We start from the raw sequence: 26151 nt of genomic DNA on the forward strand, positions 1-26151 counted from the left end.
GTGGTCAGATTGTCTTTTTGGAAGTTCCTGAATGAGTGATATGATCTGCTTCTTTTTGTGTCCCCTTTATAATAACATACACTGGACCCTCCAGTAGAAAGGGAAAGGAAATAATGCCATCCCACAATTCCTTAAAAAGCAGAAAAGCACAATCTGACCATTCATGAAAATAAATGATCAACATGGCTGACACGCGATGCATATCATAATGTAAATTATCCTTGCTTATTAAGCATTTACCATCTTATGCCATAACCTGATAATATGCTTAAATGTGTTAAACCGATGGGTGATCTATTAACATTATACTACTTTTGTTGCAAAATCATCAAAGTGAAGTTAACATTGCAGTGTAACTTATGCTCAGTTTGCAAGGAAAATCACTCTTAATTTTAATTCAATTCTATTCTATTTATATAACACCAAATCACAACAGAAGTTGTCTCAGGACACTTTCCATATAGAGCTGGTACAGACCAAACTCTTTATCTACAGAGACCCAACAATTCCCTCATGAGCAAGCACTTGGCGACAGTGGCAAGGGAAAAACTTCCTTTTAATAGGCAGAAACCTCAGGCAGAACCAGGCTCTGGGTGGGCGGCCATCTGCCTTGACCGGTTGAGTGAGAGAGAGAGCAAGAGAGACACAGACAGACAAAAAGAGACAGACAGACAGACAGACAGAGAGAGACAGACAGAAATGCAATCACAGTAACAGTGACAGTGGATGTAATAAGAATGGAACTATGACTTGCAGTAGTAACAGTTGCAGTGGATGTCAGGCAGGGCCATGGCAGGAGACGTAGCTGTAATCCACAATCCAGATTCAGCTACTATCCATGGGAACCTGCAAGACAACAAAGCACAAAGACTCTGGGAGGAACGAGTTAACAAGCTAAGTTAGTAAGATGCCTTGGTGGGACATAAAAGTATGCAGAGAGGAAGAGGAGAGGGAGAGAATGACAGAGGAGATCGGTGTATCTTTTGAGGTCCCCCAACAGTCTAATCCTGTAGCAGCATAACTAGGGGCTGGTCCAAGGCAAGTTTGACCCCTAGACTCGAAGATGGTTCCACAGGAGAGGAGCTTGATAGCTAAAGGTTCTGGCTCCCGTTCTGCTTTTGGAGACTTTAGGAACCATAAGTAAGCCTGCATTCTGGGAACGCAGTGTTCTAGTGGGGAAACAAGGTACTATAAGCTGTTTAAGAAAAGATGGTGCCTGAACATTTATGGCTTTGAAAGTAAGAGGATTTTAAATTTTACAGGGAGCCAGTGCAGAGTGGCTAATATCGGAGAAATATGATCTCTCTTCCTCTCTTTTTGTCAGGGCATGTCCTGCACATTCTGGAGCAACTGGAGAATATTGAGCAACAAATATGGACAGCCTGATAGTGAGGAATTGCAATAATCCAACCTGGGAGTTACGAATGCATGGACTAGTTTTTCTTGCAATGTTAGGTAGATGAAAAAAGGCTGTCCTTGAAATTTGTTTTACAGGGAAGTTAAAGGACATATCCTGATCAAAGATAACTCCCAGATTCTTTACAGTGGTGCTGGAGGCCAGCACAATGCCATCCATAACTGCTATATCATCAGAATGTGAGTTTCTGAAGCAATCAGGTCCTATTGCTTTAACATCAGTTTTGTACCGGTAATCCAGGTCTTTATGTCCTGAAGACACACTTGTAATCTAGTTAACTCGTTGGTTTCTTCTGGCTTCATTGATAAATATAGCCGGGTATCATCTGCATAGTAATGGAAATTTATTGAGTGTTTCCTCATAATGTTCCCTAAAGGAAGCATATATAAGGTGAATAGAATTGGTCCAAGCACAGAACCCTGCGGAACTCCGTAGCTAACTTGATGCTATATCCAAAGTGTGTGAAAGAGCGATATCGCAGGTCATTCCTCCCTGCAGCCGTCAGACTGTACAATAAAAACTGCTCCAAGTAATCACTACAATAGTCTGTGCAATAAGCTGTGCAATAAAACATGTACATAACAGTCTGTAAATACTATTTACAATTTCTTACAATTTTCTACAATTTCTTTCTTTTTATTTTTATTTAAAATTCTCACTCTTTTGTATATATACTGAGGTTGTTTTTGCATGCACTTCTTATATTACTCTATCTTCTCTACCGATGCTGCTGTAATCTGGAATTTCCCCTTGCGGGACTTATAAAGGAAAATTGAATTGAATTGAATTGAATTGTATTGAATTGAATTGAATTGAATTGAATTGAATTGAATTGAATTGAATTAAGAACTGTTCCATTATTGGTCAGTGCATTCTTCCCCAACTGTCTTTTCAGTAACATTCTGTTATCTCTGGTGTTAGGAGTTGAAGAAAACCCTCACCCACACAGGCACAGACAGTGGTGAGGCATCAGCAGCCACTTGGCTTGGTTCAATGCCATGCATGAGGCGCTTGAGGAAATGTCATCCAAAGAATAAATGAATAAACTTGTAAGGAGTCCTGTTGTGTTAAATTCAGTCAAATAGTCAAATACAAAGCTCTTCAGTTGTTGAATGGATGTAATAATACTGAGCGACACATTGCTTCAATCCACGAATAAAAAATCTAGCCCACCTGTGTGAACTGTCCCTGACCACTGCTCTCATCCGTGCTTAACTCAATGTACTGCACAAGCTCCTTCCTCACACCTCCTGCAAGATGGCCAGTAGCACCTTTTCAGAACTGTCTCCTCAAACACATGACATTTCTGCTGTACATACAACATGATATAGCCATTTAGTCACTTTGCAAAATGAAAGAATACTGCTTTTACAGAGGTGGGGGTCATTGATTTGTGGCTGTCACTTGTTGCCAATCTGTTCTTGTAACACTGACCTCCATGTTCATCCCCTTGCCCAGGTGGTGGTCGTGGTAGCAAACTGGTGTTGTGAACTGAACCAGGGCAACCAACAAATATGTTTAGAAATTTGCCAGCGCTGTCACAGATTGCCTGAAGCTGGAGAGAGTGGAAGAGTTTTGTGTTGCACATCTGATGTACAACATCGAATACAGTCATCTTTGGCACATTAAAGACCTGTGAGACCCTGCATGTGACAGCCATTAGACCACCAAGAGGACCTCAGTATATTGCTCCCAAGTTGCCCTTTTATAGGCCACAAATTGAAAAATGGCTCATCAGGATATAGACTACTCAGCTGGGGAGATGACCTGTTGGCCATTCACTGAGTGCAGCAGTGTTGGGCCCTTGAATATCTGATAGTAATATCTTGTATTTTGTCACATTACACATCCAGCCTGAGTCAGTCATAACAACTCCAAAGCACAATAAGCCAACATTTCAAGGTGTTCATGGAGTTGGTTCTTAAGCTATTATGTACATAGGTTTATAATCAGGTCATCAGCATGTTAGCCAACACAGAAGTCTGTCTTTCAGGAGAGAAAGATTATGTTTTTAGTTCAACATAGTTGAAACTTGAGAATGATTAAGAATGATGATTTACAGTAGTAGATTTGTAGGCCAAATCTACTACTGTATGTGGGCACTGTGCAAAGTGGGCACTCACATTAAGTTTCTCATTGATTTTTGTTCTACATTCAGTCTTATTTTACCAAGACTAGGGAGTAACAGGCTGGTTTTCAGTGGGCCAAGTTGGTTACAAGTTTCAGTAAGGTTACAAAACAACCACAATTTCGCAAATGAAACCTTCATTAGCAGTGTTGCAGTCATTTAAATGAACTCCACTCATCAATTTTTTTTGTCACCAAAGAGAATTTATAGCTTTTTATTTATAATTTATAGCATTTTTACAGGTACAGTCACAGATTTGTTTGAACTAATTAAAATTGTATGGAAACAAAGATTAATAATTTGAATTTTTAGGAATAACTGTACACCTAATTGTGTGTTTTTACCACTATTGAATATCTAATGTCTAATCCTAAAGACTTAAATGAAATCAAACCCCACTTTGATACTATTTATGGTCCACTATTTAATGTATTTACATTCTGCTTACTGTTTGTTGACTTTTCTACAGCTATTTCAGAGATGTAGCAACTGCTTTTACAAACTCACCATTTCATACTATTGTTGCTGATTCCACTGATTACGCAGAAAAAATAACTTTGAAAACCTGAATTTATATGGTTTGAATTGCCTTCTTATGGAAAGTATTTCTGAAGTGGTGCAATTCCAAACTTCTTTTTTAAGTTCACATTTTTGTCAAATTCGATTGTACATCCTTCATCAGATTGTTTCTTTCTTGGATCATATGACTGAGAGGATGTAGCCTGACAAAGGTCTGATTGACTCCATCAGGCTCAACTCATTATCCTTGTTTTGAAATTTTCATCTTAAATGTTGGTGTGTGGATATAACCAGACCTCACTTGAGTTTTTGATCTGAACTGAATTGAATTTGAGGAATTTTGTTTTTTTTTTTTTAAATATGGGATGTTTGAATTATTTATCTGCAATCAGCTGGCGACCGGTTCAGGGTGTACCCCACCTATCGCCCATTGCTAGCTGGGATAGGCTCCAGCCCCCCGCAACGCCGAAAGGGATACGCAGGTATAGAAGATGAATGAATGAATGAATGAATGAATTATTTATTTGAATTTGTGCACAACGTTAATTGACCTTCTGTAAATTTCAAATGGGGGAATTCAAACCACATAGTCAGAAAGGTGAATTTCAAAGTAAAATATGTCAAGCAATAAACACAGTTGTATCTGAATTTCAACATTAGATATTGGGTTGTGGTAAAATGGTTAAAAAAAAAACAAAACAAAAAAAAATACGTATTCAGTTGCTTATAAAATCTTTTTTTTCCTCATTCTTTTTTCTTTTTTCTTTTTTTTTTTTATACCATTTTTGCTTCTGTAAAGCAGTTATAATTCAAAATGTATGCACTGAAATTTCTGTCGTGTAAGACAATTTTTGTCAATTTTTCTGATAGAAGAAACCACAATTGGTACAACAGGACTTAGTTGTTAATCTTTTAATTCAAATAAACTGACCACAAGTACTAAAGGTCAATGACGTCTTATAGCCTGGCACACACATCGAATTACTTATATGTGAGTTTGAAGTTTAGTATTCATCATGGTGGACTATGAGGAAAATGTATTGAGGCATTACAGACATGCAAAGCAACCACAGCACTTTTGGTTTGGTAGGAGTGTTTCCTCTAAGTCAAAACATTCGGCATGTCATAAGTAACAATATGCAACAGGCAAAAGCAGAAGTTTCATGAATCTGGCATGACAGTAGCTACAATTTCAACAATGTTGATATTAACATCACAAAGATTCATATTGAATAGATTACATTTGAAATGAACACTGATAGCCTTGACAGTCTTTTGACAGTCTGCATAACCACCCATGCTGGCTTAACCTTTATCCTGGGTCATCCTCAGAGCTTGTTTTACATTGTCTGCCATGACTCCTTTATTGTTCACATGACAAGGTCTCATGTCAGCATGGCGTATGTTTTTCACAGCTAGATGAAAGTCTGCAGGGAGTGTGTAAAATGTTATTGGGTGAATAAGCACAGTGCAGGTGCTTCTCTATAGATCCACCACATGTCAGGACTCATGTGGACCCGCTTGTTCTCATCACGCCTCATCCTTTCCCATGCTGCTTTTTCATGAGGCGTGCTGTTTTGTTGTTAAATACATGGTGGGTTTTTTATGGAGTTCTCATACTGTGGCTCATGAGCATGTGTGTTTTGATTTAGGGAGGCCTGTAATGAGCGCAGGGAATCTTCACAGTGGGGGAGGTCTCCATCAAGCCCATGGGAGCTGCAGTTTGTGGTGTCTGGCCATGTGTGCTGGAGAAATATGCTCTGTATGTTTTGTACTAATTGAATGCACATAATGGAGAGGGTATCACCCCAAGGGCTACAGGTCAAATTTTAAGGCCTATGTGATAGTGGTATGATCGTTCCAAACTATCACTCCCAAGGCAACAACAAGCATCTTGAGCTGTTGTCCTCCGATTCAATCCAATAATCAACCAAAATGCTCTGGATAGCTTTAGAGAGAGGCCCAAGGCCAAGAGGGCCCTGTGTCTTGACAGTCTTGAGGGTTTGGGAAGAAGCTGCTCCCTGCTCAGCTGCACTCCTCACAGTTACAGGCTAAGATGTATCTGTAAGTGGCTGTAATGCGAGTCCCGCCAGTGCAGCGCAGCCTCACTGCCTTCAGCTTGGAAGTGTGCGGCCGGCAGCAGAAGCAGGTGCTCTTGAAGGGCTGTTTGAGCACCGAGCTGAAGGAGATGAGAGGGTCAGAGCGAGTCGTGTGGCTGCAGTGGCCTTCGCAGCGTGCCAGCAGCACCATCTGGAACATAGCATGCAGAAACAGTGAAGAAAGTACAGATAAGTAATTCCCACAGTTTTTAATGATGCTCAGGCTCTGTTAGAGAAATGCATTTCTGGGTACAATGAGTGGGCCATCTGTTTGGGCTCAGAATGTCTCCCAAGTCTCGCAGCCTCAGTCTTGTACCTGCAAACTAAGAGATAGTAACGAGAGCAGTCACTCACTCTTACACCTGCTGCAGCTCAGAGCTCAGGGTCACACAACAATCGAACAACGTCTACATTTGAAGTCCATTCTTTTCATCCACAGTGACCTATGTGGCCAACGATCCTGTGCTGATACTTGTAGAGGGAACAAAACCACTGTATCAAGTTTTCCCCATGTCTGACCAGTCAGCTCACAAATACTCACACATGCATGCACATACAAAGCACAGGCCTGATTAGTGTTGTAACCGTCAGACTGGCATTCCTCTGAGGGTCACTACATTCCTGTCACCTCCCTAAACAGACTCCTGTGTCATGTCCTTCTGTCAGCTGCTGTGTGTCGCCACCCATGTACCCACTTCGACAAAAGCCTGTCTGGGGCCATGGCAGGGTGACACACACACACACACACACACACACACACACACACACACACACACACACACACACACACAGGACTGTTGTCGCCACTTTAAGTCCATTTGTCTTTGTCCTAGCTGAGAATCAAGCTGACAAACAGCGACAGTTCCTCTTTTGTAATGCCTCTCTCCTCCTCAACCTGTCAGCACATTTTCTGCTCCTTCTTTCATTCATGACCAGTTAGATTTAAAAAACAAGCTGATGTAGTGAAGGATTATTCACCTCTTTATGTCTTTACTAAGCCAATAGCTAGCGAAAAACTCACTAGTGGTGTTGTGCAAGCAGGATGTGGCAGAGAAAATTAGAGACTCAGGGGAACAGATTGGCATTAGGGTGGAAGGGGGGTCAGAGTTTCTCAGAAATGCACAATGTTAGGTGAGTGAGTCTTTGTTGAATTCATCAGTGCAATTGATTATTTTAGTCAATTACCAAGCTCAAATGCTAAACAGTATCTATTTTGAGCATCTCAAATCTGAGAATTAGCTTTATTTTCTCTGTTTTATGTGGTTTTCAATGTAAATTAAATGTTTTGTTGCCTTAGGCTGGGAAAGTATGAAAGCATTTCCCCCACGATTTTCTGACATTTTATCATTTATTTTTGTCACTTTGACCCATTACTTACTGTCCTACAGACATATCTGTACACAGGTTTGTAAAGACCACTTTTCTTAAGGTTATTAGAGCAAAAGCTATAGAGTTATTTATAACGGGAGACCTATAGAATCATTAAACCTTTAGAAAACCTAAGTGCAAATTTTCATGTCGTGAGAATGCTTGTAAGAAGAACCTACTCTGCACATTGTGAGCAGATGAAAGCACATAGATATCACCTCACCTCATGTACCATACACAGCTACCTCTCCAAACATCCCCTTCCATACACACACACACACACACACACACACACACACACACACACACACACACACAGAAAAATTAAGTCATGGTGCAGGTGACTTCTGTGCGAACTGTACATACTGAAGTGTAAAACAATCACTCAGCCTGGCGGCCGGTCAGTTTTCTGTGTACTGTAATAGAAAGCCCAAATCATGCTGTGAGTGTGTTCAGCCCTTCCTCCCCTGAGCTGAGCTGTGGTCTGGCCACCTGCTCTATGCACTCAGTCAGAATATTAAAAAAAGACCAAAGAATTGACCACTCACGCTAGCTGAACAACTGCAATGGTGACAACAGCATTCACATGTTTAGCATGATTCCATAGATCATCTCTTTACGTAAAGTGCTAACACTTCAGAGAAAGAAATGCCTTCATATCATTTGGTAACTCTCCATTTTTCTTTTTCTGTCTTTAGCCCATCTCTCTCCCTTTCGCCTGTGGCAGAGGCAGGAGAGAGCAGGCTGACAGGAGGATGTCCACTTCAGCCAACACTGAGTCCCAGCTGAGGTGCAGAATATGTCTGCAGTGTGGCCCGTGTCCAGCACCACACACACACACACACACACACACACACACACACACCACACACACTGTCTGAGAAACCAAGCATGACTTGTCAAAATGATGACGAGAGATGGAGATAAAGAAAGAGAAGGAAAGAAAGAGACAATGGAGGAGGCTTACCAGGGGCAATGAGAGTAATAGTAGAGGAAAGAGAAAAAGTTGGTGTCTTAGGATATTTTTTGGCCGGTGCCCTGAGGTTTTCTGTGTCTCCGATGCTTGGCCTGTAACAAACTGTTTGCCTGATATTTGTAACAAATTAGTTCCTTTGTCAGGTGCACTGGCCCTGTTACCTTACACAACTTGTTACCAAAAATGAGCACGTGACCACATTGAAGCATAGTGGCTTACAGTGTGTGTGTCTAGGTCTGGTTCTGCCTTACCTTGGAGTTGCACTTATAAATCGGGTGTGTGATGGTCTCCACAAAGTGGTGCCTCATGCATCTCTCCGGGTCACTCTCTCCCAAGTGTGGGTGTCCATTACTGCTGGCCTTGTTGCTGCTGGCAGACTCGACCAAGGCCAGCAGGGGGCAGCACAACAGGACCAGCAGAAGGCCAGAAGAGGAGCCCACACAGATAGAAGGTTTCATGATAGGACCACGCTAAGGCCCTCGATCCCCCTCAGGATCTCAAACACGTCACGTTGTCACTGTTATTCTGTGTTTCCTTCTATTTCTCTGTCTCACTATCTTTCTTGCAGTTCTTTCCCTCTTTCACCCAAGTTGTCTTCAGGAACTCACAAAGGAGAAGGGAGATGTCTTTGTCTCTGTACTGTTCCTGCTAGTACAGTTGAGATTCGAGGTCAGTAAGTTGTAGTGAGAAAGGTAGTAAGTGGGCTGCTTCGTCAGGCAGCTCCATTCCCCACTGTCTGGATCCACCACAGTCTGGAAGGTGAAGATAAACAGGAAGGCATCAGCAGGAACATGAACTGATAAAGGCAAGAAAAGAAACAATATTGTGTGTAGGCAGTAGAAAAAAAATTACACACTTCTGTTTGTGTGTGTAAGTAGTAGATGGAGCTATCTCCAGACAGCTTCTCTGATATATTTTGGCCAGTATTGCTGATTGACTGTTCAATGAGTGTGTGTGGGTCTCCAAACCTGGCTGCCTACTTTGTCTCCTTTATTCCATGGTCGCCCCTGTACACCCACACACTGCACACACATAAGTCCTGGTGCTTTTATTACAGAGGAGAAACTTAAGTCATGCACAAACAGCCTGCAGCCAGGCCCTTTCCTCTCCTTAGGAATGACTTTTTCATTAAAACAAATCGCTCTCCCAACAAGCCCTCTCTTGACTGCAAGCCTTCTGCCCGTACCACAGCATATTTTCACATGTATTTATGTAGTTGTTTTTTTTCTTTTCCAACTTCATAGTTTTATTGTCCTCCTGACAATAGGGTTCATGTTAAGAGGGATCTTGGTGCTGGCTGAGGCAGGTTTGCTAACAGGCAATGTGTTGTGAATTAGGCAGAGGCGTGTGTACGTGGGGGGTGAAGGAGTGAGAGAGGAGCGTAATGATCTGGGTTTTTGGTTCAACATTTTGTTATATGGTTAGAACTTTTTACCTGGTCTTTTCAGAAATATGAGTTCAAGGCTTTTTGTGCTGTGATGTCTAAAAATGCATCTACCTATCTGGAGTTTGTTTTGTGTAGCTTGAATACTGGACTGGTTTTCCACAAGCTGCTCATAAATGTATGGATTAGTTTGTAAGTTCTTAGGCTTGGCTTATTCTTGTGCTTCAAGAGGTTACAGTGAAACTACAGAACATATACACATGTAGCTGTGCATCAGCTAAAAAATCTACCAAATGTTCGATTCAAATTAGTGATTTAATAATCTGGTTACACCATTGAAACTTAAAAACTAGAAATGTCTTAAGATGTTAAGACTTTAGTAATGTGTAAATTGGTGTATAGGAAACATCTGCAGTAATGTTCAAGCAAAAGAAATGTAGACGTTATTTGGTTTACAAGTCAATACACAGTGAAATGTGTTTCAGAATTGGTATTGATATTGGTATTGTATTGATTCAGTTTAGATGGTATAATGTTTTGTATTTGAGGTATCTGATAATAATAATAATAATGATAAATTTTAGTTGTATTTCACCTGTCATACAAGAAATGCAGCTCAAAATGTGTTTCAACTAAGAAATCTCATGCACAAAGTGCTTCACCTAAAAAGTCCTAGAATGAACATAAAACAGGGATAGAAAATTAATGTAAAATAAGATGAATAAAACCCACTTGATAATAATAGTAAAGAAAAACGAAAGCTAGAATAAGGGTGACAATACAATAAAGACAATGCATTCACATAAATAAGAGTTGTAAAATAAAGTTAAAAATAGAGTACATTGAAAGAGCAGCAGTGCATAAGTGCAAGGCAAAGCGCAAACATTTCAGGCCTTTATCAGGAAAATCATAGCTAGTTAAGGGAAGAGATAAGTTTTTCGCTTTCCTTTAAAACTATTTAGTGAGCTGGCTTCCCTGATATCTATAGGTGATGTGTTCCAGGGCGTTCCATCCCTGATTTTCTTTTGACTGTTGCTGGGACCCTCCAATAGACCAACAGCAGATGATCACAGTGTTCTTGATGGCAAACAGTCAATGAGGGAGTTAGCAAGGAGGAGGACCTTGAAATTCAAATTTCACTCTTATACTGAAGCATTGTCAATGTTTGACACTGCTGGTATTAACAAGTCCAGAATGTTACCATGTTGATGAGTGGCTTAATTCATGTGCTCGTTTTTAATCTATTTACAAGTTCCATAGCTTTGGAGTCATTATTTTTGTTGACATTTGCGATCATTACCCAAAAAGGATTTGTTTGCCAATGATCTGACATAAAAAGAGCTCATTTCAACTGTAGGGTTTCTGTGATAGGAGAGGAAACTGGCTGTGGCTGAACATAGACAGATTTAAGATTATGGAGACAGGTACCAGACGGTCTGGGATTCTCAAAATGTGTTTGTGTTTAAGATCACTGGTATGCTTATGGAAGCAAGATGGGGTCCTGAAATTTAATGTATTTTATTATATATGGTGTTGTTTCTCGGAAAATGTCATTTAAAATCTATCCAGGTTAAATCATTATTAAAGAGCATTTTGATCAGGTGTTGGGCCAGATGTGTTGACTTTTTTCCATATTACTCCTCAGTCTAAATGGATCATACATTAGCATACTAACATTAGTTAGTTAGTTGGTTCAATTAATTATGTGACAGTTACACCTGGCAGTTACTTGGTGTAAATAATTAGTGACACATTTCTTTGTAAGAACTAGTTTGTGAGATGCAACCCGTTCTGGGTGAATGGTCTGGTTGAATACTGGATTTTGATTGGCTGCAAGGCATTTATTATTATTCCTTATTATTCCTGATAATGGACACCTACTAGTAGTTCTAAGTGAATGCACTGGCTGCATAGTATCAGCCTATATCTAAAAGTGAGTGACCATAGCATGTATTGCAACATGTTAACAAGATAAAATCTAATTACAACAAGAGAGATAACATAAGACTTAATTGATCCCACACCAGGGAAATTAAGTTGTTACAGTCAGCAAGTATTAAAAAGACTTCAACATTTCTTTTAACCAATTTGAAGAATACGACAACTTTGATGACTGGGATACAGCAAGAAATAGAATTCGAAAAGAAAAGGGAGAAAAAGCACAAGGAATTAACACTGGGAGAATGACATTAAAAATAAAAATTAAAAAAAAAAAAAAAGAAAAATCTATTTTATTTACAACATTGAATGTAGTCCTTCAGTGGTTCATCCTCTGAACACCTCAGGGTGGTGACTGTAATGCGCAAGCTGCAAGATGTACACTGTCCTTTTGAAATTACCAATACTTTGTATCACATAAGCGATCATCTCACATCCGACTGACTGTTCAACTCTCTACTTTAGACTGTGGCCAACAGTACACATGGCCAATCATTGGTTTGTGAAAATCTTCATATTGATTTAGAGACAATGACATAGCTAGGTAGCTAGCTGGTTACTGTCAATTTACTGTCAGCTGTATGTTATTGACTTTGGATCTTGCAGGTATAACATTAGTTTTCTGGCTCATAGTTTAACCAAAGGGTTCTATGAGCTGAGTGGAGTAGAAATATCTACTGTTGCCAAGTCATATCTAAGGTTTGGTCTATTTGCTGGAGTAGTGAACAACATTTACATTTCATAAGGACCTTATGGAATGGTAATGAATGTTCCAGGTATTCGTCAAACCCTCAAGTGTTGCCATAAAGTTATGGGTTGTGGCTTGTGAAATTGTCTTTTACCATTGTCACCATAGCAAGTGACTATGGTATAAACAAAATAATTCCCTTTGAGGGGTCAATAATCAGGAATTAACTGACTCTGTGGTGGCACCTCTTTGAGCAATATCCCATAGAAAAACTCTTCTGGAGCAGGAGTGTTTGGTGTAGTTAAAGCAGTGGAAATTAATAAAATACTTACAAAGCTACCTCTTTAGCAACTATCTTTATTGCTGCTTGACTCTATACTGATTTATTCATTTCAACTGAAATGACAGAATGCATCAAACTAACCTGAAACCTTTATACACTTCCTCCCGTATGCTTCATCTTCAACCCCCACCATTCCAACCCATGTTTTTCTTTCTAAGGGGAATCATTTAACCTTAATATTCCACTTGAGAGAAATAGAAGTATCATTTGGCCTGTTAAAATAAATACTCCCCGAGATGTTTTGTTGGCCCGTCGTGCATGTGCTGCAGGGTTTACACAGCAGACGGCCCAGTTTTCTCGGAGCAGCAGGCTGCCTTATTCAGCCAGCACCCATCAGCACCTCCAGCCCTGCCAACCATACCTGGCCGAGCATTACAATGGTGACTGTTATCCCCATCTCTGCTGCTGGTATCACTATCAGGATCATTAGTTCACTTGTCTTTGGCATTACACATGCAAGCTATTTAGGATAGAGTGTAGACTATAGGATCATTTAACAGATTAAATCAATGAGAGGTTTTCCATACAAGACAGAATGAAGGAGGACAAGTAGAGGCGTGCTATACAGATTCACCCAAATGAAGATAAGACTACTGGTTTTGGATATAGTTTTTACAAATATCTACATGTTTACCTCCACCTCCAAACTCCACGTGGAAGCATGGCCAGATTAACCTGTGGAGGGGCACTGTTGGGCCAGAGTCCCCCCAGAACCACTACCTACCACCCTCTGTGTTCCCATTAAGTACAGTTCATACAGCATACTACACATGGCAGCTTAATTATATGCCCTGAGACCCAGAGAACAAACATTACCTCTATAATGGAATAATAGTAATTGGCCCCAGGTTTTCTGCATATGCCAGTTTGTTAGTTAGTTTGTGGTACTGTGTGGTTTGTGCCCAACTTTATTAAGAGATACACATATGATGTGTATAAAACATGTGAGCATATTATAAACCAAAGTAATAAAAACAAGCGTTTTGCACAGTGCTCCTCTTCTGTCATTCCCCTCAGTTCCTCAGCTTCAACTTCTTTCAGTTTATTGTTCTGGTTTTGTGGATGAAAATTTTACAGTTTTACTTCACTTTGATTGCTCTCATACTATCATTTTCAGGTGCAGCAGACAGCTGCTTTTGGAAAAAAGTCAAAAACTGCTCAGCACCGAACAGCAGTCAAAGTTAGCAATGAGCTGGTGAACGTAGTGTAGCACTTGGCAACCACTGAGTCACATATTTCCCTCAGGAGTTTGTGGAGACCAAAAACAGAACTAAAAGGGGAGTAACTATTATATGTGCAGATCAAGCATTAACCTCTGCAGCTCAAAAATGAAGCCTAAGCAGAAGTGCCAACAATTGCAGTTCCTTGAATAGCCACTTGAGGTTGGCACTTGAGGTTATGGGTGTCTACCCCTACATTCCCATATCAAAATGTCCAACTTTATAGCAGAAACAAAGCATGATACAAAAAATGGTTTTGGTCTCTATAGCTAATTTCTTGATTCATAACAAATGTACATGGGGGATATTTTTATATAACTCACTTGTTTAAATTACATCAAGGCTTAAAGATATGCATAATTATGGGAATGGCTGCATTGAGTGGCACCTAGCTGCTACTTTTCAGCAACCAGGCATCATTCAGCCCACCTCAGATCCACTCATGCCTCACCTCTGCCAAATTTTGGATTAGCTAGGAGTCAGGCAGTGCTAAGATGGTGAACAACTGTCATTGAGCTTAACAGTGGTTCTTCAGAACCCTATGGGTGACATCACAGAGAATATGGCCATGCATTACACCACCTATGGTGAAGATGCAGTGAATGTAAGTCTGGCACCCAGAGGCAGATGCCCAGATGGTAATCCAGCTTTTAATGGAGGAACAGACAATATGTGTGGTCGTAACATAGTCTACACTCAGTAAAAGGACTTTATAAAGTGAAAACATCTTAAAACAATTCAGATCAAACATGACAATGCAACTATTTATGGTCAGACAAGAAAAACATCCTCCATATTTCCTCGTAAATCCTCCTAGAACATGTGCTTTTCTGACAAAAGGTTGGTGTCCTACAACAAAGATAATGACAGGATGATCCACCTTGCAAATACCTGGACAAGCTAAGTAAACTTTAATTTATCCCAAATATTGTCATTTCGGTCCACAGCCAGCTCTGCTCTCTCTGATTAATTGAGTTGGACATTCATTCTCGCCGTATTCATTTTTTATGTGCAGCAAAGAGATGATTTTCTCTTGATTGTCACTTGCCTGTAATGCTGGCAGCTGAGGCAGCCTTGCTCTAACTGCACTGTTATGTGAATGGGGGTATCCCTCACTACAAGTGACCACAAATTACTGTCTCTTTTGGAGACTCATGCTTAAGCTTTGAAAGCTGGTGATATCAATACATCGTTACAAATGGCAGCTGGCTGAGATAATCAGGCTTTTAGGATAATATGGAGATAGTATCTGTATGAGTGAGTTAATTGTGACTATTACTGCACTGTGTGTGTGTGTCAACTGAGCGCTTATCCCTGTGTGTGATGCCTGGCTGCCTGTTTGTGCTGTAGGTTGAAAAAGAAGTAAAGGGTCAGGAGGTTTTGGGCAGGGTAGGGCTGCACTGTGCCATCCTCTCTCCCAGCTCACCCACATCTGGAATCCTCCTCATATCATCCAAATATGTTGACCAGAGAATCCAAAATGTTACAGTTCTTTCATGGATCTGTTGTTTAGAATCTACCTCATCATCCAGTCAAACCAATCTTTTTACTCTTGATATAATTACAAAAGCAAATCATTAATTCAAAGTGTTCCCTTCTTCCCCTATTAGTATCCTCTCTAAACCTTTCTAGCCATGTTTTTGCTTTCATCACATCATCCTCAAGACAGATCAAGCATTTGTACCCCCCCCCCCCCCCCCTCTATTGTAAGTCTATGATCTACAGTGATTATGTCTGGGAGGAGTGTTGTATCAAAACTCACTATATCACCTTGGGTCCTTACTGCTTTCTTTACAAAAGGCAGCTATGTTGACAGTTGAGCTTAAAAAAATACAACAAGTCATTCATTTTGAATTACCCATGAAATTTTAGCTCAATTAAAGTAAACTTCACTTGATGAAAATTGTAGAGAAACAGCTGTAAGGCCAGGGTCCATCCAGTAAAACATCCATTTGACAAGGCGAGGGATTTTTTGGAATGCAAAACCACCTTATTTCTGTTGAAATGTAGCATAGTTGAGGAATAGTATGGGGTCTGGTACAATAAACTGAGTGAGGTCATTGTCAATGTTTTAGGTACATCAGGCTTAAATGGCTCCAGTCAAGGTTCTCAGTTCTGCCACCTGTACAAGCTTGGTGGAGTGGGAATACTGTGCAACTGGTAAAAGACTAGAAACACCTAAAAAGGTCTTTTAAAGTCACAGGAGAATTAAAAGAACAATCACCAAGATGTTTGGTGTTAATCCAAACACCATCATCAGGTGTAAAGTGACAGGAAGGAACTCTGGCAAGAAACACACACAAAGAAATCACATGATCAGCACATGATTGGAGTACTAGTACCACTAGTCATGAGACTTTTACATCTTAGGGCTAAATACAAAATACACATTTCAACTACAAATGAAAAAGTCCTTATTTCAACAACAACAACAAAAAAAACTGCCCTGTGGGGTCCCAGGAAGCAAACAAAAGCACTCACGCCTGGGAGCCAAGTGGTCCAAGCGTGGCTTACAGGCTGGATCCAGTTTGACCTGCCAATCGGTTCAGATGCAGATCGAGGTCCAGAATTTGAGAAGCCCTGACATACAGTATGTCATACAGCAAATCAAATAAATCAAATCAAGGTAAATTCCACCTCATTTTTGTGGATACAGCTTTAGCAGCATCACAAAGGGGCAGATCATTCAAGAAGGGCCCAGTATCTGCAGAAAGATCTAGCCTGGGTTAAGAATATTCGAGGAGCCAAACCACATAACCACAATACAATCCCTCTTCACATACCACAATCTCTCTGGTTTGAAGCTTTAGGATTTTATGAGACGGTGATGCCAAGGTTAAGGAGTGCAGATATTGTGATGTCTCTTTTAGAGGTTACAGTGGGAAAAATGCCTCCTGCACGCACACCAAAATGCACGTGCATGCACATGGACTGACCCGTGAATGAAAATTGGTCTAATGATCTCATGCCTTCCCTCAGTGTTAAGAAAATACACTGACACACTGAAGCAAGGTCCAAAAGATCTGAGGTGCAAAAAAAAGTCAGAATGAAGACTTTTGTCCAAGATGTAAAACTGAAGCAAGTATTTCAATATCTGTTGTGAAAAGTGACACACCATGAAGCCTCCACACTGTTCTGGCCATATGTTGTGTAGAACAGAATTTCTCAGTCCACATCCACCAAGTTTTGTTCTTAGCAGTGGGGTGCATGTATAAATATCCCCTGCCCACCTCACTTATGGGTTTTGTTGTCACACAGGCAAACTGGCACAAATATCCACATACAGTACATGGGGGCTGTGCAGTGTGGTATTCTCATAGCCATTGTGCTGCTGCTCTGGGGCTCTAAACATTGCTGAGATGCTGGTGTGTGATGGCACATGGGCCTGGCTGAGGAGCCAGATCTTCAGAGGGATCCTCGCTTTATCACCCAGGCCAGCCAGCAGCTGAGCCACTGATGCCATGCACAGAAAACAGGTGCATCAAAGGACACCAGAGGAGGGGGGATTTAGGAAGAAATGACAGGTAGACTTGGGGAGGTGTCATTTTTTGAGCCACCATCCCTCCCTCTCTTCTTGTTTCCAACTACATCATCACACTCCTTTCTGGTTTGCTCCAGTACTGCTTCATCATGCCCACCCCCACTCTTCAACCTCACCTCCCTCCATTGTTTCACCAGCTTTTAATAAACTAAAGGGCAGATTCCTGAGTGGAGCCGGGGGGTGGCAGACCCACAGACCCATAGACCTGTCCTCCAGCCACACATACAGTATATGCACACACACTCACACCCATACACACATACAGTATATGGATACACACACAGTTTGGCATGCAGAGTGCCAAGCTCTTCCACTGTCTACTGACGCCAGCTCCTGAAATGCACACACAAACTTACTCTTTGCCCTCTCTCTCCCTCTCTCACACACACACACCCACCCTCTCTTACCCTCCCCACGTGCCAACCTCCTAAAAGCTAAGCTCCTCACTAAATATATCCCCCCCAGTAAAGATAAGACAAACAGTGTGGATTTGAGAGCAGTGTACAGCCAATGACAGAGAGCCATGTGAGCCGCAGCTAAGCTTTTGTTAGCTTTACAATTTAGGCTTCTCAGAAACAGTGGAGAGACAGAGACAGAGGGAGAAGACACAGAGGACAAGTAGGAATATTCTCAGATTTTTATTTCTTTCTGTTTCATAGTGTGGGAGCCACACTATGAATGTATAGAGTGTGGTTTTAAATTTACTTTGATAGAACAGAACAGATAACAGAACCCCTAATCTTACATGCACCTCAAATCCTACATTTGCCTCCTCTATTCTCTTCCTCTTCATCAGAAAGACAAAACACTGAAAAGTAGTGAGCTGCAGGCTACAAACAGTGCATGAAATTAGATCAATCCTCCATTCAGCTCCAAGGCCCTCTCAAAAAGCGCAAGCAAAGGAGTCAGACGCATGTTTGTTTTATCACGTCAGGCAGCAGAGATCTGCCACATGCTTGTCTGGAAGGGCTGTGTTGAGGATCTTCTCGATGGCCTGCAGTTCATGCAGAACATCAGTTATCAGAAGAGCATTCCTGCGGTCGTGAGACATTGCGAACTGCCTATCAGAGCTTCAACACTGTCCAAATAAATACACTCACAATGGGCTCCTGTGTGTGCATGTATGATTGCATGCATGTATGAGAATATGAAACATGAGCGCACACAAAACCAACCATGCACTGCTCTGTCAGAGCATTGCTGTCTATCTGCACCTGGCTGAATGTAGGATCTCTCAAACACACCTCCTACTCCTCTTTCTTGCCTTTCTCTCCTAATAGTTCAAAGGTGATTTTTAGTTTGAGGCGAGGATGCAGATGCAATCAACGCAGAGAAAAAATGCAGAGATTGTCTAACTATACAAACTGTTTCTCATCTGGTGTCACTGGAAGTGGACAGGGATGTCTGGAGGGATGTTTGCATCACAGTCTCGATCTCTTTCTCTCTTTTTTCCTCTTGTGTCAGACTCTGTCACTCTCACCTCCTCCAGCCCTATTTCTCTCTCCCCCTTGCACACATCTCAGTTTCATTCTGTTTCTCATATTTATTGTCTTTCTCTGGCACTGCCTGTCCTCCAAAGGGTTCACTGTTCCCTTCTTTTTCTAAGATGTTTTTCCTCCTTCTTGGACTTTTTGTCTCTCCCCCTCATTATCCCCCAGACTTTTGTACTCACTTCATTTTTCATTTAAACACCTTCTCCCTCTCTCTTTCTCACACACATGCCTCTACTTCTCAGTTAGATGGAAGTGGTAGTTCGTCTCCACCTCCTCCTCCTCCTACCTACCACAGAGTCTATTATATCTGTCATCATCTCCTTCTAGCATAAGCCAGCAGCCTCGGGGTCCAACAGAGCAGGCCAACTCAATCATACACTCACAGATATTAACACAGACACCTGTAAAACACATATCCATACATATCCAAAGTTATTCACACCACTATTAACCTCATGCTCCATTACACACACTCCCTACAAGCCCTGCGAGGTCCGCTATCCTTCCAGCCTTGCTGTCAGTGCCTGATTAGCAAATACACCAGCGCCAACACAAACATGTTTCCTCCTATTACACATCATGTCACACTGTTTCCTAATCATAACCACTTGCAGTTTCTGGACATATGTGGAGCAGAAAATACCTGCAATAGATGAGAATGTGCACCTGAGCTAAGGGATGTGCAATTGAGAAAAAGTGAACAGAACTTACACTCTGCATGTGCATGGTATCATGTACATACAGCTATGTAACAATGCATACATGTAAAACAAACATGCACATGAACTGTAGTAGTTTATACTGAATTACACATTTACACATCTGTCAAAAAGTAACTCCAGGTTCGGTTTTGATAGAATATATCTTAAGTGGATTGGGTATCAAAAAAACAACAAAAAAAAAAGACGGGAAGACAGGATTTCCATGCAGCTGTTGTTGTGCTGATGCTGAGGTGTGACACACAGGCTGTTGGTCTTACCTTCAGTGCCTGGCAACAGAAAGACAGCAAAGGTATCCAGAGAGACGCTGAGATCCTGCACGCAACACTGGATTTGTTGTTCAACTATTGTTTCCCAGCCAGCACCTCTCTCCTCCTGTTTCTACCTCTCTCTCACACACTGATTGTCTGTGCTCTATTCTCTCCTCCTCCCCCTCTCTCTGTCTCTCTCTCTCTCTCCCTCTCTCTCTCTCTCTCTCTCTCTCTCTCTCTCTCTCTCTCTTTTCTGTCCCACAGTCACACTCTCTTACTCTTTTCTTTAACAGGGAAATCACCAGAAATAGGGAGCTGCCTGGATGCTCTGCCTGTGAGGACGATCATCACATGTGGATCATGACACAGCAATCATATATCATACGCCCTTTCCCTCTTTTTCTCTCTCTCTCTCACACACACAAACACACACACACACCAGCTGACGCACCACCATGCTCCACAGCGGCAAATGGGAATTCCAGTCCTGGACGGTTCTGCTCGCCCCATTAGGAGAGAGCTGACCAAAAGCTGCAGCCAGTTTTACGAGGTCAGGGTTATAAAACTGTTAGCAGATTTAGTTTATTTAAAAACAACTGGCCCCTGTGGCCTTCCTCTTCACACGCTTTCTTCTACCAAGACATGAGGGGTGGGGTGTGCGGGTGGGGTGAGTGAGAGGGAGGAAGTGAGGGAAAGAAGAGGAGTTAAATGGGAGGTGAAATAACTCACCTCAGCAATCTTCTCTTGATGGGAACATCTTTGTTGTAAATGCAGTTAATGCAGTTGAGATTGTGACACTGGGATATCATCCACCTGCAGACAAAATTAAAATGATATATATTTTGAATATGTCATGAGAGAAAACAAACAGCACAAAGCATGTTCATTGTCACTCATCATGAATACTTGTGTATTGTGTATATGTTCAAAATTATAACCAAAGGAAGAGACCATTTCTCAAATACTATACATGAATTTGAGTTAAGAAATAAACAAACAAAGCATTCATCACTCACTTTTTGTAAATACATAGGACCCAGTTGGTCAATTGTTAGTGGTAGGCTTTTGTTAGATATTTCATTTTGGATTACTTGTCTTCATCTGTAAACAATTATATGATGGTGCTGTGCCTGTATGTTTGGAAATGATGAAAACAACAACAATAGAGCCCAGCACAGAGCAGATCCAAACTGTAATGACCTCATCTGTCATTCTCACATGGATCAACATGAAGACAGACACATTGAAGATATAAAGGGGACAAACGGTGATGAATGAAAAGCTAATAAAGAGGGAGGCACCACTATTACCCTGAGACAAGAATGGGCATACCTTCTCTGAGGCTTTGCTCACAACTGCTGCCAAATTATTGCGATATATTTCATCAGTCACTTTGCTTCTCTCGCAGCATTTCTGGAATGTTAGCGGTTGTGGCAGATTATTAAAAACTTTAAGTTACCAAAATGAGCAGTGTGGTATCAAAAACTGGCACTGATGGTGAAGGTATAATCCTCTAATTGGGGTGTGGAAAGAATTCAGAGGAAAAGAAGAACATGGAGCCAAACAAATCAGTCACATCATCCAGTACTCAGGATGCATTCCTTCAGCATGTTTCACACAGACAGAGAGGGAGAGCAGGTTGGGGAGGGCACACATGACAAACAAATGTATTTTTCATAGCCTGATTAAATAAGAAAAGGGCAGTCAAACAGTAGGGGAACAACAAAGAGCGCAATGCCATATGTGAAAAAGAATAACATAGCTGTGTCAGGCTTACAACATATGTTCAGATACTCATTGTATCTCTCACACACAAACACAAACACACACACACACACATCCTGGTATGCAGAGTCAAAACTCTCTGGGGAAATAAGGGGAGCAAGCTGCACCACACTAAGTAGGGCTTAGGGGGTCAAGAGTTTAAGAAGCACAATTACCTGAAAGACCTCAGCTGACCCCCAGATTTCTTACCTTTTGTTCCCTCACACATGCACACAGACCTTCGACAGAGGTAATTTACAGCCAGCAGTAGGAAAGGGTGAAAACTTATATACCACCAACTGGCTCCTAGAGAAAAAAAGAGAGAGAGACCCTCATAAGCACAGTTTGTATTTTGTTTGCACTTTCAGATATTGTAAATGATCACCACTGCGAACAGTGTCAAATTAAATGGTCATAACTCACCTGGGCAAAATCTGACCACCTCTCCATTGGCTTACTCAGCTTGTGTCCACATTGGAAGTGGTGACAAGGAGTGAATGGCTTCAGATAATGTATCATAATATCATATTAACAAAATGTTCAGCAACGCCAAATGTGAATCCCATATGTGGAGAGGCACAGAGCGGGGGGAAAAGCCAGAAGATATATTAAGCAAAAGGAGGGGACACACCAGGATGTGACATCCCGCCGTAAACGCAGCTTTCTGACAACTTGTAAAAACACTTTCACTTTCCATCGCAAAGTTAATGTTATCCCTAAGTGAAAGCTGTTGACAGGTAACTTGGTTTTTAAGATTATGATTAACTCTTTACTCCCTCCACGGTTAACCCAAATCTCGACTTGGATATAAGCCCATCTCACTGATGTGCTATTGCCTTGTTAGCATATTGGACCATACATTGCTCACATTAGTGAGTATGCCGTGGCAGTTGTCCCACCTTGGCTGTAGGCAGTCTGAAATGCTGTCGCCATGAGCACCAGCAACTGAGATGTGACTGGACCTGACTTGACATGAGTCATCTCCTCCATCTCTGCTTATCCCGTTAGCAGGGCAGGGTCACATCACAGCTCAGTCACACCTGAGTCACACATTCACTGGCCTATGGGCATGGTGTCCTAACACCAACCATGTCTATCTTTGTTCCATTGTGTTGTCTGTGAGAGGCACAAAGCTGTAAACTGACTGGTGGTGTGCAGACATATTCGGTATTCATTTGGATGATTGATTTCCAGCCTTTTTTTAAGCTACATGAAAAAAACTGAAAGAGGTTATAATTTTGGGAGATTTATGTGGGCCGGAGTGCAGCAGAAAAACAAGCACATTTGCTTCAAAAATGGTTTCTGCTTGGAGCCAAAAGCCTAACAAAACAGTCCCACAGTTGTAATTTACCGCTGATGTAGAATAATTTTTTCTTTTCTTAACCAGGTCAAGTAATGTCAGAGCAGCTTCCAATGACAACTGATGAATACACCTGGTCTGGGTTTGGAGGTCAGGAGGAAACACAGTTAGACAGTACAAATGCTCAGAATCAAGGAATAATGTCTAGTACAGAATAAAACACTGTTATCAAAGAGTGACTACACTTCTCAGATGGCACTAAGGACACAGTGAGTGCAGACCACAGTGCAGCTCATGATCTAAACACAAATTTACACACAAATACACAAAATCATGTGCATGATGTTGCATGGGGAATGAGAACAGCAGCCCTGGGGTGGGGGTTCATGGGAAAAGATGGAATAAAAGAACGAAAGTGAAAAACTTTGAGACAGAGATAGAGGGAGATATGGAATAATGAGAGAGCAGCCAAGTGTTTCCCCATGTGCACCCGGGGCAGGTGCTGACCCTGTAAAGCAGGGTCTAAGCCTTAGCCCTCTCTCCCTCCACCCCCTCTCTCAGTGCCAATGCCCATAGGCACTGAGGAATCACTGGAATGAGGCAGAGCATCCAGACACAGTCTGCTAAACTCTCTTGATCTCTATAGCAGTGCGGTCCCAGTTTGGTCCAGATTGAGAACACTTAATAGGCTGCTCTGTCTTTTATACAGCCCTCCTTGGAAAGTGATGGGTTGCAGTTCTAACTGACTTCTTTCTGATAACAAGCCAACAGGTAGGTAGGCAACAACTAAATGTTTGTCTACATTGGAAATAACTATGAAACAAACCTATATTATCATTTAAATTAGTAAGTAACACATGATGTATATTTTTAGCTAGTAGCATAGCTTTAGGAATAGCAATGACAGTTCTCAACGACTGGATGGATTGCCATGAAATTTAGGACAATCATTATTGATGGTTTGCAGAAGATGAATCCCACTGACTTTAATGATGTCCTAACTTTTTGTTGAGCACCACTAGGAGGTTGACATTTTTGCCTTTTCGTCTTGACAACTATTGGATGGATTGCTGTGGAATGTTTAACAGATAGTCATTATTCCCAGGCAGTGTATCCTAATGACTTTGGTGATCCCTTAACATTTCATGCAGCACCGTCATCAGGTCAAAATGTCTTTTCCTCCAATACTTTCTGACCAAATATCTGCAAAACTAATAACATTTCCATCAACCACCAATGTACTTTCTGTTTAGTGTCAGTTATCAAATATTAGCATGGTAACATGTTTGTGAACATGGAACTGCTGTGTTTCACAGAGCTGCTAGCATGACGGTAGACTCATAGTCTTGTTCAAACATCAAAGCCTTTGGTTTTCAATGGGGAAATACATAGAATACTAGAATAGGTACTCAAAAACAATCTCAAATTCAATTGTAATTTGAAATTGTGTAAAACAATTGAAGCAAACAAAGTAAACATGAGATTTACACAGTGATATCAATAACTAGAGGCCTATTCAAAGTGAACTGTGGGGCCAGAATTTGCTGCTCTAAGGGAACAGTCTTGAGAAAAACAACATCTGAACGCAGGTTCTCTGTGATGTGTGTGTGTGTGTGGGTGTGTATGTGTATGTGTGTGTCTGTGTGCTTCCAGGTTTAAGATTTGTTGTCATGAGAAAAGAAAGGCACGCAGCCAGTAAACAGAAACTTTTCCCCTCCTGTTCTCAAATGTCTGTTTAGACTTCATAGATTAGCCATGACTCCATCAGACTTGCATTAAGCCCATCATGCACATTCACATGCATGCACACAAACACACATGTACTTGCATGTGCACAAAAACACTACAATCCTCTTAACCCCAGAGACATTTATGTGTATCCTGTGGATCAGTTTTTACAGTGCAGTGCTCCTGAGCAGAACAGCAGTAAAGTGAAAAGAGGACAAAACAAGAGATCCAGATTCTTTACAACAAGCCTCCATGTTCTGTTTCTGCTGAGTGGAGACAGAGACAACAGAAAACACTCACTCAAACCACATCGACAAAACATTGCATGCTCAGAGGAGACATCATGATTCACAATAATTTTATCCCCATGTTTGGTCCAAAGTTCAATTTACAGGTTAATCAATGTGGTGGTTGAGGTTTGGCAAATTGCCTAACATACAACATCTAGAGCAATATCAATTACATTCAATAAAAGCAATGACATGAGCATTTAAATTTATGAAACCACATTAAAATGTTGCATTGCAACCATGCCAGTTTAAGGGCTTCCCTGGCCTCTGTATTTTTTTAGAATATTTATTCATTCTGCCTTAAAAAATCTTTACTGGTAAGAAATAAAGTGGGAATGTCACAATTATATGGTATAAGTCACCCAACAGACAGAGACAGCAAGAGAAGGAGCGGTGGATGAGGAGGACAGAGGTGTTGAAGTTCCTTCTTTACTGTCCTCCCTCTCTCACACCACGCTACAGATGACAAAGAAAGGCCAAGTGTGTACTCAGGAAGCGACCACATCGACGTCACCCTTTGTGTTTTGCTGGTGAGTGACTGGGAAGCTAATATTTTAGTATGTGTGAAAGCTGATGGAGAGGAGCTGATAATACCTGGGGTGATGTAATGCACTGTTTCTGTGCTCATTGTGAAGAGGGTGAGGCAGAAGTGGTGTGTGCATGATGTGTGTGTGTTGGTTACATAGAGGGGATTGGGTGGTTGATTACCTAATGTTTGACTTATCCCCTTACTAGAAATTGCAACGTAGGCTCTGATTACAGTGGCGTCTCAACCTGGACAACCTGTGCCTTTTTATAGTCTAACACTGCCACACAGTCAGCCAAACATATAATGATGGTGTAGTTCCTCTTAACCTCTCCCAGTAGCATTTGCAATATAAGAGAATAAATCCTGTAACTATCATCAACAATAAACCACTGGTACCACAACAAGCCGCAAAGAACCTCAAACAAAAGGACATAAAATAACTCCAGTCTATTTGTC

General features: G+C 41.2%; 1 protein-coding gene across 2 annotated transcripts; it reads right to left on the reverse strand.

Moving 5' to 3' along the window:
• Positions 1-4834: 4834 nt before the first annotated feature.
• On the reverse strand, positions 4835-22108 carry ndp (norrin cystine knot growth factor NDP). 2 transcript variants are annotated; one of them, XM_076747170.1, is made up of 4 exons: positions 22059-22108; positions 20814-20897; positions 8759-9259; positions 4835-6314 (listed from the first exon to the last, which is right to left on the reverse strand). In XM_076747170.1, the coding sequence occupies exons 3-4, from the start codon at positions 8963-8965 to the stop codon at positions 6090-6092; spliced, it is 432 nt and encodes a 143-aa protein (XP_076603285.1). In that variant the 5' UTR covers positions 8966-9259; positions 20814-20897; positions 22059-22108; the 3' UTR covers positions 4835-6089. The 2 variants fall into 2 exon arrangements, with proteins under 2 accessions (XP_076603285.1, XP_076603284.1); XM_076747169.1 differs by lacking the exons at positions 20814-20897; positions 22059-22108 and adding an exon at positions 20094-20301.
• Between the last annotated feature and the right edge of the window lie 4043 nt (positions 22109-26151).

The sequence above is a fragment of the Chaetodon auriga genome, chromosome 13 (assembly GCF_051107435.1).
Source record: "Chaetodon auriga isolate fChaAug3 chromosome 13, fChaAug3.hap1, whole genome shotgun sequence".
Lineage (NCBI taxonomy): Eukaryota > Metazoa > Chordata > Actinopteri > Chaetodontiformes > Chaetodontidae > Chaetodon > Chaetodon auriga.

Coding starts and splice junctions, on each gene's coding strand:
- ndp (XM_076747170.1), bottom strand. CDS start 8,965: ATGAAACCTTCTATCTGTGTGGGCTCCTCTTCTGGCCTTCTGCTGGTC. Junction 6,315..8,758: donor TTTATAAGTGCAACTCCAAG/GTAAGGCAGAAC, acceptor GCTATGTTCCAG/ATGGTGCTGCTGGCACGCTG.